This window comes from Crinia signifera, chromosome 2, assembly GCF_055691185.1.
Source record: "Crinia signifera chromosome 2, ASM5569118v1, whole genome shotgun sequence".
Taxonomy (NCBI): domain Eukaryota; kingdom Metazoa; phylum Chordata; class Amphibia; order Anura; family Myobatrachidae; genus Crinia; species Crinia signifera.
The window spans coordinates 405,201,365-405,219,576 of NC_139218.1; the positions used below are offsets into that span (position 1 = coordinate 405,201,365).

At 45.4% G+C, this 18,212-nt stretch overlaps 2 protein-coding genes across 2 annotated transcripts in view; both read left to right on the top strand.

The window, feature by feature from the left end:
- Positions 1-18,212, top strand: part of LOC146058640 (transient receptor potential cation channel subfamily M member 2-like) — a 561,103-nt gene that overhangs the window by 404,000 nt on the left and 138,891 nt on the right. The window lies entirely within an intron of this gene.
- Positions 1-18,212, top strand: part of LOC146058350 (transient receptor potential cation channel subfamily M member 2-like) — a 166,801-nt gene that overhangs the window by 83,560 nt on the left and 65,029 nt on the right. The window contains exon 2 of the mRNA XM_083170632.1: positions 15,186-15,281. Within this exon, the coding sequence (XP_083026758.1) occupies positions 15,187-15,281 (95 nt within the window). The 5' untranslated portion in view covers position 15,186. The remainder of the gene's footprint in view (positions 1-15,185; positions 15,282-18,212) is intronic.

Here is an 18,212-nt window from a genome sequence, read left to right on the forward strand (position 1 = left end):
ATTCATCCATCACATGTAGCAGCATATAATGTACAGATCACTGGTAGCAACAGACAATTCATCCGTCACATGTAGCAGCAGATAATGTACAGATCACTGGTAGCAACAGACAATTCATCCATCACATGTAGCAGCAGATAATGTACAGATCACAGGTAGCAACAGACAATTCATCCATCACATGTAGCAGCAGATAATGTACAGATCACTGGTAGCAACAGACAATTCATCCGTCACATGTAGCAGCAGATAATGTACAGATCACAGGTAGCAACAGACAATTCATCCGTCACATGTAGCAGCAGATAATGTACAGATCACAGGTAGCAACAGACAATTCATCCGTCACATGTAGCAGCAGATAATGTACAGATCACAGGTAGCAACAGACAATTCATCCGTCACATGTAGCAGCAGATGTACAGATCACAGGTAGCAACAGACAATTCATCCATCACATGTAGCAGCAGATAATGTACAGATCACAGGTAGCAACAGACAATTCATCCATCACATGTAGCAGCAGATAATGTACAGATCACAGGTAGCAACAGACAATGCATCCATCACATGTAGCAGCAGATGTACAGATCACAGGTAGCAACAGATAATTCATCCATCACATGTAGCAGCAGATAATGTACAGATCACTGGTAGCAACAGACAATTCATCCATCACATGTAGCAGCAGATAATGTACAGATCACAGGTAGCAACAGACAATTCATCCGTCACATGTAGCAGCAGATAATGTACAGATCACAGGTAGCAACAGATAATTCATCCGTCACATGTAGCAGCAGATAATGTACAGATCACAGGTAGCAACAGACAATTCATCCGTCACATGTAGCAGCAGATAATGTACAGATCACAGGTAGCAACAGACAATTCATCCGTCACATGTAGCAGCAGATAATGTACAGATCACAGGTAGCAACAGACAATTCATCCGTCACATGTAGCAGCAGATAATGTACAGATCACAGGTAGCAACAGACAATTCATCCATCACATGTAGCAGCAGATAATGTACAGATCACAGGTAGCAACAGACAATTCATCCATCACATGTAGCAGCAGATAATGTACAGATCACAGGTAGCAACAGACAATTCATCCATCACATGTAGCAGCAGATAATGTACAGATCACAGGTAGCAACAGACAATTCATCCATCACATGTAGCAGCAGATAATGTACAGATCACAGGTAGCAACAGACAATGCATCCGTCACATGTAGCAGCAGATAATGTACAGATCACTGGTAGCAACAGACAATTCATCCGTCACATGTAGCAGCAGATGTACAGATCACAGGTAGCAACAGATAATTCATCCATCACATGTAGCAGCAGATAATGTACAGATCACTGGTAGCAACAGACAATTCATTCATCACATGTAGCAGCAGATAATGTACAGTTCACTGGTAGCAACAGACAATTCATCCATCACATGTAGCAGCAGATAATGTACAGATCACTGGTAGCAACAGACAATTCATCCGTCACATGTAGCAGATAATGTACAGATCACAGGTAGCAACAGATAATATATAGATCACAGGCAGCAACAGACAATTCATCCGTCACATGTAGCAGCAGATAATGTACAGATCACAGATAGCAACAGACAATTCATCCGTCACATGTAGCAGCAGATAATGTACAGATCACAGGTAGCAACAGACAATTGATCCGTCACATGTAGCAGCAGATAATGTACAGATCACAGGTAGCAACAGACAATTCATCCGTCACATGTAGCAGCAGATAATGTACAGATCACAGGTAGCAACAGACAATTCATCCGTCACATGTAGCAGCAGATAATGTACAGATCACTGGTAGCAACAGACAATTCATCCGTCACATGTAGCAGCAGATAATGTACAGATCACAGGTAGCAACAGACAATTCATCCGTCACATGTAGCAGCAGATAATGTACAGATCACAGGTAGCAACAGGCAATTCATCCATCACATGTAGCAGCATATAATGTACAGATCACAGGTAGCAACAGACAATTCATCCGTCACATGTAGCAGCAGATGTACAGATCACAGGTAGCAACAGACAATTCATCCGTCACATGTAGCAGCAGATGTACAGATCACAGGTAGCAACAGATAATTTATCCGTCACATGTAGCAGCAGATAATGTACAGATCACTGGTAGCAACAGACAATTCATCCGTCACATGTAGCAGCAGATAATGTACAGATCACTGGTAGCAACAGACAATTCATCCGTCACATGTAGCAGCAGATAATGTACAGATCACTGGTAGCAACAGACAATTCATCCGTCACATGTAGCAGCAGATAATGTACAGATCACAGGTAGCAACAGACAATTCATCCGTCACATGTAGCAGCAGATAATGTACAGATCACAGGTAGCAACAGACAATTCATCCATCACATGTAGCAGCAGATAATGTACAGATCACTGGTAGCAACAGACAATTCATCCATCACATGTAGCAGCAGATAATGTACAGATCACTGGTAGCAACAGACAATTCATCCGTCACATGTAGCAGCAGATAATGTACAGATCACAGGTAGCAACAGACAATTCATCCATCACATGTAGCAGCAGATAATGTACAGATCACAGGTAGCAACAGACAATTCATCCGTCACATGTAGCAGCAGATAATGTACAGATCACAGGTAGCAACAGACAATTCATCCGTCACATGTAGCAGCAGATAATGTACAGATCACAGGTAGCAACAGACAATTCATCCGTCACATGTAGCAGCAGATAATGTACAGATCACAGGTAGCAACAGACAATTCATCCGTCACATGTAGCAGCAGATAATGTACAGATCACCGGTAGCAACAGACAATTCATCCGTCACATGTAGCAGCAGATAATGTACAGATCACAGGTAGCAACAGACAATTCATCCGTCACATGTAGCAGCAGATAATGTACAGATCACAGGTAGCAACAGACAATTCATCCGTCACATGTAGCAGCAGATAATGTACAGATCACAGGTAGCAGCAGACAATTCATCCGTCACATGTAGCAGCAGATAATGTACAGATCACAGGTAGCAACAGACAATTCATCCGTCACATGTATCAGCAGATAATGTACAGATCACAGGTAGCAACAGACAATTCATCCGTCACATGTAGCAGCAGATAATGTACAGATCACTGGTAGCAACAGACAATTCATCCATCACATGTAGCGGCAGATAATGTACAGATCACTGGTAGCTACAGACAATTCATCCGTCACATGTAGCAGCAGATAATGTACAGATCACAGGTAGCAACAGACAATTCATCCGTCACATGTATCAGCAGATAATGTACAGATCACAGGTAGCAACAGACAATTCATCCGTCACATGTAGCAGCAGATAATGTACAGATCACTGGTAGCAACAGACAATTCATCCATCACATGTAGCGGCAGATAATGTACAGATCACTAGTAGCAACAGACAATTCATCCGTCACATGTAGCAGCAGATAATGTACAGATCACTGGTAGCAACAGACAATTCATCCGTCACATGTAGCAGCAGATAATGTACAGATCACAGGTAGCAACAGACAATTCATCCGTCACATGTAGCAGCAGATAATGTACAGATCACAGGTAGCAACAGACAATTCATCCGTCACATGTAGCAGCAGATAATGTACAGATCACTGGTAGCAACAGACAATTCATCCGTCACATGTAGCAGCAGATAATATATAGATCACAGGCAGCAACAGACAATTCATCCATCACATGTAGCAGCAGATAATGTACAGATCACAGGTAGCAACAGACAATTCATCCGTCACATGTAGCAGCAGATAATGTACAGATCACAGGTAGCAACAGATAATTCATCCGTCACATGTAGCAGCAGATAATGTACAGATCACTGGTAGCAACAGACAATTCATCCGTCACATGTAGCAGCAGATAATGTACAGATCACTGGTAGCAACAGACAATTCATCCGTCACATGTAGCAGCAGATAATGTACAGATCACTGGTAGCAACAGACAATTCATCCGTCACATGTAGCAGCAGATAATGTACAGATCACATGTAGCAGCAGATAATGTACAGATCACAGGTAGCAACAGATAATGTACAGATCACAGGTAGCCACAGACAATTCATCCATCACATGTAGCAGCAGATAATGTACAGATCACAGGTAGCAACAGACAATTCATCCATCACATGTAGCAGCAGATAATGTACAGATCACAGGTAGCAACAGACAATTCATCCGTCACATGTAGCAGCAGATAATGTACAGATCACAGGTAGCAACAGATAATGTACAGATCACAGGTAGCAACAGACAATTCATCCATCACATGTAGCAGCAGATAATGTACAGATCACAGGTAGCAACAGACAATTCATCCATCACATGTAGCAGCAGATAATGTACAGATCACAGGTAGCAACAGACAATTCATCCGTCACATGTAGCAGCAGATAATGTACAGATCACAGGTAGCAACAGACAATTCATCCGTCACATGTAGCAGCAGATAATGTACAGATCACTGGTAGCAACAGATAATTCATCCGTCACATGTAGCAGCAGATAATGTACAGATCACTGGTAGCAACAGACAATTCATCCGTCACATGTAGCAGCAGATAATGTACAGATCACAGGTAGCAACAGACAATTCATCCGTCACATGTAGCAGCAGGTAATGTACAGATCACTGGTAGCAACAGACAATTCATCCATCACATGTAGCAGCAGATAATGTACAGATCACAGGTGGCAACAGACAATTCATCCGTCACATGTAGCAGCAGATAATGTACAGATCACAGGTAGCAACAGACAATTCATCCATCACATGTAGCAGCAGATAATGTACAGATCACTGGTAGCAACAGACAATTCATCCGTCACATGTAGCAGCAGATAATGTACAGATCACAGGTGGCAACAGACAATTCATCCATCACATGTAGCAGCAGATAATGTACAGATCACAGGTAGCAACAGACAATTCATCCGTCACATGTAGCAGCAGATAATGTACAGATCACAGGTAGCTACAGACAATTCATCCGTCACATGTAGCAGCAGATAATGTACAGATCACTGGTAGCAACAGACAATTCATCCGTCACATGTAGCAGCAGATAATGTACAGATCACTGGTAGCAACAGACAATTCATCCGTCACATGTAGCAGCAGATAATGTACAGATCACTGGTAGCAACAGACAATTCATCCGTCACATGTAGCAGCAGATAATGTACAGATCACAGGTAGCAACAGACAATTCATACGTCAAATGTAGCAGCAGATAATGTACAGATCACTGGTAGCAACAGACAATTCATCCGTCACATGTAGCAGCAGATAATGTACAGATCACAGGTAGCAACAGACAATTCATCCGTCACATGTAGCAGCAGATAATATACAAATCACAGGTAGCAACAGACAATTCATCCATCACATTTAGCAGCAGATAATGTACAGATCACAGGTAGCAACAGACAATTCATCCATCACATGTAGCAGCAGATAATGTACAGATCACAGGTAACAACAGACAATTCATCCGTCACATGTAGCAGCAGATAATGTACAGATCACAGGTAGCAACAGACAATTCATACGTCACATGTAGCAGCAGATAATGTACAGATCACAGGTAGCAACAGACAATTCATCCGTCACATGTAGCAGCAGATAATATACAAATCACAGGTAGCAACAGACAATTCATCCATCACATGTAGCAGCAGATAATGTACAGATCACTGGTAGCAACAGACAATTCATCCGTCACATGTAGCAGCAGATAATGTACAGATCACAGGTAGCAACAGACAAATCATCCGTCACATGTAGCAGCAGATAATGTACAGATCACAGGTAACAACAGACAATTCATCCATCACATGTAGCAGCAGATAATGTACAGATCACAGGTAACAACAGACAATTCATCCGTCACATGTAGCAGCAGATAATGTACAGATCACTGGTAGCAACAGACAATTCATCCGTCACATTTAGCAGCAGATAATGTACAGATCACAGGTAGCAACAGACAATTCATCCGTCACATTTAGCAGCAGATAATGTACAGATCACAGGTAGCAACAGACAATTCATCCGTCACATGTAGCAGCAGATAATGTACAGATCACAGGTAGCAACAGACAATTCATCCATCACATGTAGCAGCAGATAATGTACAGATCACTGGTAGCAACAGACAATTCATCCATCACATGTAGCAGCAGATAATGTACAGATCACAGGTAGCAACAGACAACTCATCCGTCACATGTAGCAGCAGATAATATACAGATCACAGGTAGCAACAGACAATTCATCCATCACATGTAGCAGCAGATAATATACAGATCACAGGTAGCAACAGACAATTCATCCATCACATGTAGCAGCAGATAATGTACAGATCACAGGTAGCAACAGACAACTCATCCGTCACATGTAGCAGCAGATAATGTACAGATCACAGGTAGCAACAGACAATTCATCCGTCACATGTAGCAGCAGATAATGTACAGATCACAGGTAGCAACAGACAATTCATCCGTCACATGTAGCAGCAGATAATGTACAGATCACAGGTAGCAACAGACAATTCATCCGTCACATGTAGCAGCAGATAATGTACAGATCACAGGTAGCAACAGACAATTCATCCGTCACATGTAGCAGCAGATAATGTACAGATCACAGGTAGCAACAGACAATTCATCCATCACATGTAGCAGCAGATAATGTACAGATCACAGGTAGCAACAGACAATTCATCCGTCACATGTAGCAGCAGATAATATACAGATCACAGGTAGCAACAGACAGTTCATCCATCACATGTAGCAGTAGATAATGTACAGATCACAGGTAGCAACAGACAATTCATCCATCACATGTAGCAGCAGATAATGTACAGATCACAGGTAGCAACAGACAATTCATCCATCACATGTAGCAGTAGATAATGTACAGATCACAGGTAGCAACAGACAATTCATCCATCACATGTAGCAGCAGATAATGTACAGATCACAGGTAGCAACAGACAATTCATCCATCACATGTAGCAGCAGATAATGTACAGATCACAGGTAGCAACAGACAATTCATCCATCACATGTAGCAGTAGATAATGTACAGATCACAGGTAGCAACAGACAATTCATCCGTCACATGTAGCAGCAGATAATGTACAGATCACTGGTAGCAACAGACAATTCATCCATCACATGTAGCAGCAGATAATGTACAGATCACAGGTAGCAACAGACAATTCATCCATCACATGTAGCAGCAGATAATGTACAGATCACTGGTAGCAACAGACAATTCATCCGTCACATGTAGCAGCAGATAATGTACAGATCACTGGTAGCAACAGACAATTCATCCGTCACATGTATCAGCAGATAATGTACAGATCACTGGTAGCAACAGACAATTCATCCATCACATGTATCAGCAGATAATGTACAGATCACTGGTAGCAACAGACAATTCATCCATCACATGTAGCAGCAGATAATGTACAGATCACAGGTAGCAACAGACAATTCATCCATCACATGTAGCAGCAGATAATGTACAGATCACAGGTAGCAACAGACAATTCATCCATCACATGTAGCAGCAGATAATGTACAGATCACAGGTAGCAACAGACAATTCATCCGTCACATGTAGCAGCAGATAATGTACAGATCACAGGTAGCAACAGACAATTCATACATCACATGTAGCAGCAGATAATGTACAGATCACAGGTAGCAAGAGACAATTCATCCATCACATGTAGCAGCAGATAATGTACAGATCACTGGTAGCAACAGACAATTCATCCGTCACATGTAGCAGCAGATAATGTACAGATCACTGGTAGCAACAGACAATTCATCCGTCACATGTAGCAGCAGATAATGTACAGATCACTGGTAGCAACAGACAATTCATCCATCACATGTAGCAGCAGATAATGTACAGATCACAGGTAGCAACAGACAATTCATACATCACATGTAGCAGCAGATAATGTACAGATCACAGGTAGCAACAGACAATTCATCCATCACATGTAGCAGCAGATAATGTACAGATCACAGGTAGCAACAGACAATTCATACATCACATGTAGCAGCAGATAATGTACAGATCACAGGTAGCAAGAGACAATTCATCCATCACATGTAGCAGCAGATAATGTACAGATCACTGGTAGCAACAGACAATTCATCCGTCACATGTAGCAGCAGATAATGTACAGATCACTGGTAGCAACAGACAATTCATCCGTCACATGTAGCAGCAGATAATGTACAGATCACTGGTAGCAACAGACAATTCATCCATCACATGTAGCAGCAGATAATGTACAGATCACAGGTAGCAACAGACAATTCATACATCACATGTAGCAGCAGATAATGTACAGATCACAGGTAGCAACAGACAATTCATCCATCACATGTAGCAGCAGATAATGTACAGATCACAGGTAGCAACAGACAATTCATCCATCACATGTAGCAGCAGATAATGTACAGATCACTGGTAGCAACAGACAATTCATCCGTCACATGTAGCAGCAGATAATGTACAGATCCCAGGTAGCGACAGACAATTCATCCATCACATGTAGCAGCAGATAATGTACAGATCACAGGAAGCAACAGACAATTCATCCGTCACATGTAGCAGCAGATAATGTACAGATCACAGGTAGCAACAGACAATTCATCCGTCACACGTAGCAGCAGATAATGTACAGATCACAGGTAGCAACAGACAATGCATCCAGTTCACTCTTAGGGGCAAATTCCTTCTCAAATGGTCAAAACCATGTGCACTGCAGGGGGGCAGATCATATAACAGGTGCAGATAGAATTAGATTTGGGAATGTGAGGGGATATGTCTTCGGGAAATGGTGGCAGGTGGCCGGGTATTTAGTGTATGGGGGGGGGGCTCTGGTGGCAGGGCCGTCTTAAGAATATAATGGGCCCCTGGGCAAAATAATTTAAGGGCCCCCCTCCCCTCACAACCCCCCTCCCCTCACAAACCCCCTCCCCTCACCTATGTGCAGCAGCAGCGGGTGGCGGGGATCCGGGCAGCGGTGGGTGGAAAGGTCCGTCCAGTAAGCGGCAACTCAGACCTTGATGTAGTGCTTTTTGCCGCCGTGCGGGAAGCGCTGCAGATTTTGGAAAGAATGGCTTTGCGCTGATTGGCTGAGCGTCCGGCCAATCAGCATATGGCCAGTCTTTTCAAAATCAGCACAGCAGCGCTTCCTGCCCGGCGGTAGACAGCACTACATCAAGGTCTCCGCTTCATGGACGGACCCTGCCACACGCTGCTGCCCGGGTCCCCTGCACACGCTGCCCGCTGCCCGGGTCCCCTGCACACGCCGCCCGCTGCCTGGGTCCTCTGCACACGCCTCCCGCTGCCCGGGTCCTCTGCACACACCGCCCGCTGCCCAGGTCCCCTGCACACGCCGCCCGCTGCCCGGGTCCCCTCCACCCGCCGCTGCCAGGATCCCCGCTACACACCGCCTGCCGCCTTTCCCTAGGACAGTGCCATCTTCTCCATTGTGGTGGGCCCCTACTATCCTTGGGCCCCTGGGCAACTGCCCATTAAGCCCAATGGGAAAGACGGCCCTGTCTGGTGGTCAGTAAGCTGCTTTCATTGCATCATACTGAGCCAGACAGAATCCGGGCCGATATGTGTGAGGTCTCAAGTGTAAGAAATAGTAATGTTCTGTGTATGGTAACGTTCTCTGTATGGTGATGTTCTCTGTATGCTAATGTTCTCTGTATGGTAATGTTCTCTGTATGGTAATGTTGTCTGTATGGTAATGCTGTCTGTATGGTAATGCTGTCTGTATGGTTATGCTGTCTGTATGGTAATGCTGTCTGTATGGTAATGTTGTCTGTATGGTAATGCTGTCTGTATGGTAATGCTGTCTGTATGGTAATGTTCTCTGTATGGTAATGCTGTCTGTATGGAAATGGTCTCTGTATGGTAATGTTCTCTGTACGGTAATGTTGTCTGTATGGTAATGTTGTCTGTACGGTAACGCTGTCTGTATGGTAATGCTGTCTGTACGGTAATGTTGTCTGTATGGTAATGTTATCTGTATGGTAATGTTCTCTGTATGGTAATGGTCTCTGTATGGTAATGCTGTCTGTACGGTAATGTTGTCTGTATGGTAATGTTATCTGTACGGTCATGTTCTCTGTATGGTAATGTTCTCTGTATGGTAATGTTCTCTGTATGGTAATGGTCTCTGTATGGTAATGGTCTCTGTATGGTAATGTTCTCTGTATGGTATGGTAATGTTCTCTGTATGGTAATGGTCTCTGTATGGTAATGTTGTCTGTATGGTAATGTTCTCTGTATGGTAATGGTCTCTGTATGGTAATGCTCTCTGTATGGTGATGGTCTCTGTATGGTAATGCTGTCTGTATGGTGATGGTCTCTGTATGGTAATGGTCTCTGTATGGTGATGGTCTCTGTATGGTGATGTTCTCTGTATGGTAATGGTCTCTGTATGCTAATGTTCTCTGTATGGTAATGTTCTCTGTATGGTAATGTTGTCTGTATGGTAATGCTGTCTGTATGGTAATGCTGTCTGTATGGTTATGCTGTCTGTATGGTAATGCTGTCTGTATGGTAATGTCTGTATGGTAATGCTGTCTGTATGGTAATGTTCTCTGTATGGTAATGCTGTCTGTATGGAAATGGTCTCTGTATGGTAATGTTCTCTGTACGGTAATGTTGTCTGTATGGTAATGTTGTCTGTACGGTAACGCTGTCTGTATGGTAATGCTGTCTGTACGGTAATGTTGTCTGTATGGTAATGTTATCTGTATGGTAATGTTCTCTGTATGGTAACGTTCTCTGTATGGTAATGCTGTCTGTATGGTAATGTTCTCTGTATGCTAATGTTCTCTGTATGGTAATGTTCTCTGTATGGTAATGTTGTCTGTATGGTAATGTTGTCTGTATGGTAATGCTGTCTGTATGGTAATGTTCTCTGTATGGTAATGCTGTCTGTATGGAAATGGTCTCTGTATGGTAATGTTCTCTGTACGGTAATGTTGTCTGTATGGTAATGTTGTCTGTACGGTAACGCTGTCTGTATGGTAATGCTGTCTGTACGGTAATGTTGTCTGTATGGTAATGTTATCTGTATAGTAATGTTCTCTGTATGGTAATGTTCTCTGTATGGTAATGTTCTCTGTATGGTAATGTTCTCTGTATGGTAATGGTCTCTGTATGGTAATGGTCTCTGTATGGTAATGTTCTCTGTATGGTAATGTTCTCTGTATGGTATGGTAATGTTCTCTGTATGGTAATGGTCTCTGTATGGTAATGTTGTCTGTATGGTAATGGTCTCTGTATGGTAATGCTCTCTGTATGGTGATGGTCTCTGTATGGTAATGCTGTCTGTATGGTGATGGTCTCTGTATGGTAATGGTCTCTGTATGGTGATGGTCTCTGTATGGTGATGTTCTCTGTATGGTAATGGTCTCTGTATGGTAATGGTCTCTGTATGGTAATGTTCTCTGTGTATGGTAATGCTGTCTGTACGGTAATGTTCTCTGTGTATGGTAATGCTGTCTGTATGGTGATGGTCTCTGTATGGTGATGTTCTCTGTATGGTGATGGTCTCTGTATGGTGATGTTCTCTGTATGGTAATGGTCTCTGTATGGTAATGGTCTCTGTATGGTAATGTTCTCTGTGTATGGTAATGCTGTCTGTATGGTAATGCTCTCTGTATGGTGATGGTCTCTGTATGGTGATGGTCTCTGTATGGTTATGGTCTCTGTATGGTGATGTTCTCTGTATGGTGATGTTCTCTGTATGGTAATGGTCTCTGTATGGTAATGGTCTCTGTATGGTAATGGTCTCTGTATGGTGATGGTCTCTGTATGGTAATGTTCTCTGTGTATGGTAATGCTGTCTGTATGGTAATGTTCTCTGTGTATGGTAATGCTGTCTGTATGGTGATGGTCTCTGTATGGTGATGGTCACTGTATGGTGATGGTCTCTGTATGGTAATGGTCTCTGTATGGTAATGTTCTCTGTATGGTAATGCTGTCTGTATGGTAATGTTCTCTGTATGGTAATGTTCTCTGTATGGTAATGTTCTCTGTATGGTAATGCTGTCTGTATGGTAATGCTGTCTGTATGGTGATGGTCTCTGTATGGTAATGTTATCTGTATGGTAATGCTGTCTGTATGGTAATGTTGTCTGTACGGAAATGCTGTCTGTATAATAATGTTGTCTGTATGGTAATGCTGTCTGTACGGTAATGTTCTCTGTATGGTAATGCTGTCTGTACGGTAATGTTGTCTGTATGGTAATGCTGTCTGTATGGTAATGTTGTCTGTATGGTAATGTTGTCTGTATGGTAATGTTGTCTGTGTGGTAATGTTGTCTGTATAATAATGTTGTCTGTATGGTAATGCTGTCTGTACGGTAATGTTCTCTGTATGGTAATGCTGTCTGTACGGTAATGTTGTCTGTATGGTAATGCTGTCTGTATGGTAATGTTGTCTGTATGGTAATGTTGTCTGTATGGTAATGTTGTCTGTATGGTAATGCTGTCTGTGTGGTAATGTTGTCTGTGTGGTAATGTTGTCTGTGTGGTAATGTTGTCTGTATGGTAATGTTGTCTGTATGGTAATGTTGTCTGTGTGGTAATGTTGTCTGTGTGGTAATGTTGTCTGTATGGTAATGTTGTCTGTATGGTAATGTTGTCTGTATGGTAATGTTGTCTGTATGGTAATGTTGTCTGTATGGTAATGTTGTCTGTGTGGTAATGTTGTCTGTATGGTAATGTTGTCTGTATGGTAATGTTGTCTGTATGGTAATGCTGTCTGTACGGTAATGTTGTCTGTATGGTAATGTTGTCTGTGTGGTAATGTTGTCTGTATGGTAATGTTCTCTGTCTGTATGGAAATGTTCTCTGTATGGTAATGCTCTCTGTATGGTAATGTTCTCTGTATGGTAATGCTGTCTGTACGGTAACACGCTGTCTGTACGGTAACGCTGTTTGTGCGGTAACGCTGTTTGTGCGGTAACGCTGTTTGTGCGGTAACGCTGTCTGTGCGGTAACACTGTCTGTGCGGTAACGTTGTCTGTGCGGTAACGCTGTCTGTGCGGTAACGCTGTCTGTGCGGTAACGCTGTCTGTGCGGTAACGCTGTCTGTGCGGTAACGCTGTCTGTGTGGTAATGCTGTCTGTACGGTGATGTTCTCTGTACGGTGATGTTCTCTGTACGGTAATGTTCTCTGTATGGTAATGCTGTCTGTACGGTAATGCTGTCTGTACGGTAACGCTGTTTGTGCGGTAACGCTGTTTGTGCGGTAACGCTGTTTGTGCGGTAACGCTGTCTGTGCGGTAACGCTGTTTGTGCGGTAACGTTGTCTGTGCGGTAACGCTGTTTGTGCGGTAACGCTGTCTGTGCGGTAACACTGTCTGTGCGGTAACGTTGTCTGTGCGGTAACGCTGTCTGTGCGGTAACGCTGTCTGTGCGGTAACGCTGTCTGTGCGGTAACGCTGTCTGTGTGGTAACGCTGTCTGTGTGGTAATGCTGTCTGTACGGTGATGTTCTCTGTACGGTGATGTTCTCTGTACGGTAATGTTCTCTGTACGGTAATGCTGTCTGTACGGTAATGCTGTCTGTACGGTAACGCTGTTTGTGCGGTAACGCTGTTTGTGCGGTAACGCTGTTTGTGCGGTAACGCTGTCTGTGCGGTAACGCTGTTTGTGCGGTAACGTTGTCTGTGCGGTAACACTGTCTGTGCGGTAACGCTGTCTGTGTGGTAACGCTGTCTGTGTGGTAATGCTGTCTGTATGGTGATGTTCTCTGTATGGTGATGTTCTCTGTATGGTGATGTTCTCTGTATGGTGATGTTCTCTGTATGGTGATGTTCTCTGTATAATAATGTTGTCTGTATGGTAATGCTGTCTGTACGGTAACGCTGTCTGTACGGTAATGTTCTCTGTACGGTAACGCTGTCTGTACGGTAACGCTGTCTGTGCGGTAACGCTGTCTGTGCTGTAACGCTGTCTGTACGGTAACGCTGTCTGTACGGTAACGCTGTCTGTACGGAAATGCTGTCTGTGCGGTAACGCTGTCTGTACGGTAACGCTGTCTGTACGGTAACGCTGTCTGTACGGTAACGCTGTCTGTGCGGTAACGCTGTCTGTGCGGTAACGCTGTCTGTACGGTAACGCTGTCTGTATGGTAATGCTGTCTGTGTGGTAACGCTGTCTGTACGGTAACACGCTGTCTGTACGGTAACACGCTGTCTGTGCGGTAACGCTGTCTGTGCGGTAACGCTGTCTGTGCGGTAACGCTGTCTGTGCGGTAACGCTGTCTGTGCGGAAATGCTGTCTGTACGGTTATGTTGTCTGTACGGTAACGCTGTCTGTACGGTAACGCTGTCTGTACGGTAACGCTGTCTGTACGGTAACGCTGTCTGTACGGTAATGCTGTCTGTATGGTAATGCTGTCTGTGCGGTAATGCTGTCTGTGCGGTAACGCTGTCTGTACGGTAACGCTGTCTGTACGGTAATGCTGTCTGTGCGGTAATGCTGTCTGTGCGGTAATGCTGTCTGTACGGTAATGCTGTCTGTATGGTAATGCTGTCTGTATGGTAATGTTGTCTGTACGGTAATGCTGTCTGTACGGTAATGCTGTCTGTACGGTAATGTTGTCTGTACGGTAATGCTGTCTGTACGGTAATGCTGTCTGTACGGTAATGTTGTCTGTACGGTAATGCTGTCTGTATGGTAATGTTCTCTGTATGGTAATGTTCTCTGTATGGTAATGTTCTCTGTATGGTAATGCTGTCTGTACGGTAATGCTGTCTGTACGGTAATGCTGTCTGTACGGTAACGCTGTCTGTGCGGTAATGCTGTCTGTGCGTGTCTGTGCGGTAATGCTGTCTGTACGGTAATGCTGTCTGTACGGTAATGCTGTCTGTACGGAAATGCTGTCTGTATGGTAATGCTGTCTGTATGGTAATGCTGTCTGTATGGTAATGCTGTCTGTACGGTAATGCTCTCTGTACGGTAATGCTGTCTGTATTGGGATGTTCTCTGTATAATAATGTTGTCTGATCCTCTGTGTGTAGGATGGAGCAGAAGAGGCGAAAATATAATGCTCTGGACGGTTTGTTTGACTTCCGGAGCTGCTGCGGAACGTACATGGTGAAGGACGGCTTACCTCTGTGAGTATGTGCGGTGTGAGGCCGATAGTCATTTGGATACATCCAGGAGAAGGTACCATGTGGTGTACTGTATGGGTAACAGCCCATATAGGGGGGACGTAGGGTCACACAGCGGCTCCCTGGGAGTGTCCGGGGGAAGGTACCATGTGGTGTACTGTATGGGTAGCAGCCCTTATAGGGGGGACGTAGGGTCACACAGTGGATCCCTGGGAGTGTCCGGGGAAGGTACCATGTGCTGTACTGTATGGATAGCAGCCCATATAGTGGGGGGGGGGTGTAAGGTCACACAGCGGATCCCTGGGAGTGTCCGGGGAAGGTACCATGTGCTGTACTGTATGGATAGCAGCCCATATAGGGGGACGTAGGGTCACACAGCAAATCCCTGGGAGTGTATGGGGGAAGGTACCATGTGGTGTACTGTATGGGTAGCAGCCCATATAGGGGGACGTAGGGTCACACAGCGGCTCCCTGGGAGTGTCCGGGGAAGGTACCATGTGGGGTACTGTATGGATAGCAGCCCATATAGGGGGGATGTAAGGTCACACAGTGGCTCCCTAGGAGTGTCCGGGAGAAGGTACCATGTGGTGTACTGTATGGGTAGCAGCCCAAATAGGGGGACATAGGGTCACACAGCGGATCCCTGGGAGTGTCCGGGGGAAGGTACCATGTGGTGTACTGTATGGGTAGCAGCCCAAATAGGGGGACATAGGGTCACACAGCGGATCCCTGGGAGTGTCCGGGGGAAGGTACCATGTGGGGTACTGTATGGGTAACAGCCCATATAGGGGGACGTAGGGTCCCACAGCGGATCCCTGGGAGTGTCCGGGGGAAGGTACCATGTGGTGTACTGTATGGGTAGCAGCCCAAATAGGGGGACATAGGGTCACACAGCGGATCCCTGGGAGTGTCCGGGGGAAGGTACCATGTGGGGTACTCTATGGGTAACAGCCCACATAGGAGAGAGTTAGGGTCACACAGCGGATCCCTGGGAGTGTCCAGGGGAAGGTTTCATGTGGTGTACTGTATGGATAGCTGCCCATATAGGGGGGGATGTATGGTCACAGAGCGGATCCCTGGGAGTGTCCGGGGAAGGTACCATGTGGTGTACTGTATGGGTAACAGCCCATATAGGGGGGACATAAGGTCACGCAGCGGAGTGTCCGGGGAAGGTACCATGTGGTGTTCTGTATGGGTAACAGCCCATATAGGGGGACACAACGTCACACATCGGGGTTCCATGGAGAGTGTCCGGGGAAGGTACCATGTGGTGTATTGTATGGGTAACAGCCAATATAGGGGGATGTAAGGTCACACAGCAGCTCTCTGGGAGTGTCCGGGAGAAGGTACCATGTGGTGTACTGTATGGGTAACAGTCCATATAGGGGGAAGTAAGGTCACACAGCGGCTCCCTGGGAGTGTCCCGGGGAAGGTACCATGTGGTGTACTGTATGGGTAGCAGCCCATATAGAGGGGTGCAAGGTTGCACAGCTGAGTGTCCGGGGGAAGGTACCATGTGGTGTACTAGATGGGTAACAGCCCATATAGGGGGAAGTAAGGTCCCACAGTGGCTCCCTGGGAGTGTCCGGGTGAAGGTACCATGTTGTGTCCTGTATGGGTAACAGCCATATAGTGGGGGTGTAAGGTTGCACAGCGGAGTGTCCGGGGAAGGGTCCATGTGCTGTACTGTATGGACACCAGCCCATACAGGGGGGGCATAAGGTCACACAGCCGATCCTTGGAAGTGTCCGTGGGAAGGTACCATGTGGTGTACTGTATGGGTAGCAGCCCATACAGGGGGGGCATAAGGTCACACAGCCGATCCTTGGGAGTGTCCGTGGGAAGGTACCATGTGGTGTACTGTATGGGTAGCAGCCCATATAGGGGGGATGTAAGGTCACACAGCAGCTCCCTGGGAGTGTCCGGGGGAAGGTACCATGTGGTGTACTGTATGGGTAGCAACCCATATAGGGGGGATGTAAGGTCACACAGCAGCTCCCTGGGAGTGTCCGGGGGAAGGTACCATGTGGTGTACTGTATGGGTAACAGCCCATATAGGGGGGATGTATGGTCACACAGCAGCTCTCTGGGAGTGTCCGGGGGAAGGTACCATGTGGTGTACTGTATGGGTAGCAGCCCATATAGGGGGGATGTAAGGTCACACAGCAGCTCCCTGGGAGTGTCCGGGGGAAGGTACCATGTGGTGTACTGTATGGGTAGCAGCCCATATAGGCGGGATGTAAGGTCACACAGCAGCTCTCTGGGAGTGTCCGGGGGAAGGTACCATGTGGTGTACTGTATGGGTAGCAACCCATATAGGGGGGATGTAAGGTCACACAGCAGCTCCCTGGGAGTGTCCGGGGGAAGGTACCATGTGGTGTACTGTATGGGTAACAGCCCATATAGGGGGGATGTATGGTCACACAGCAGCTCCCTGGGAGTGTCCGGGGGAAGGTACCATGTGGCGTACTGTATGGGTAGCAGCCCATATAGGGGGGATGTAAGGTCACACAGCAGCTCCCTGGGAGTGTCCGGGGGAAGGTACCATGTGGTGTACTGTATGGATAGCAGCACTGTCACGGACCCACCGGTCGCCTGCTCCGATACGTCAATCTGAGCAGCTCCGGCCGTGACTGGGCTTCACTTTGGACATTCGGGTTCCCTCTTTGAGGTACACTGCCACCAGCCAAAGCCTGGTTTTAGCGCTTTGAAACTGCGCAAGGAGCGGCTTGGCTCGCACCTGACCACACAATGCAATATAAAAATGGTAACACGCTCTCCGTTGACTTACAGGATCCTAAGAACACAATATCAGAAACTGGAATTCTGGATTATTTATTCCTAGAAATACTACAGAGCTTTAAGTGATAAAAATGGTTACAAGATATTACAATGATTTTAAAAGTACACACAAGATAAATGCGATTCAGAAAT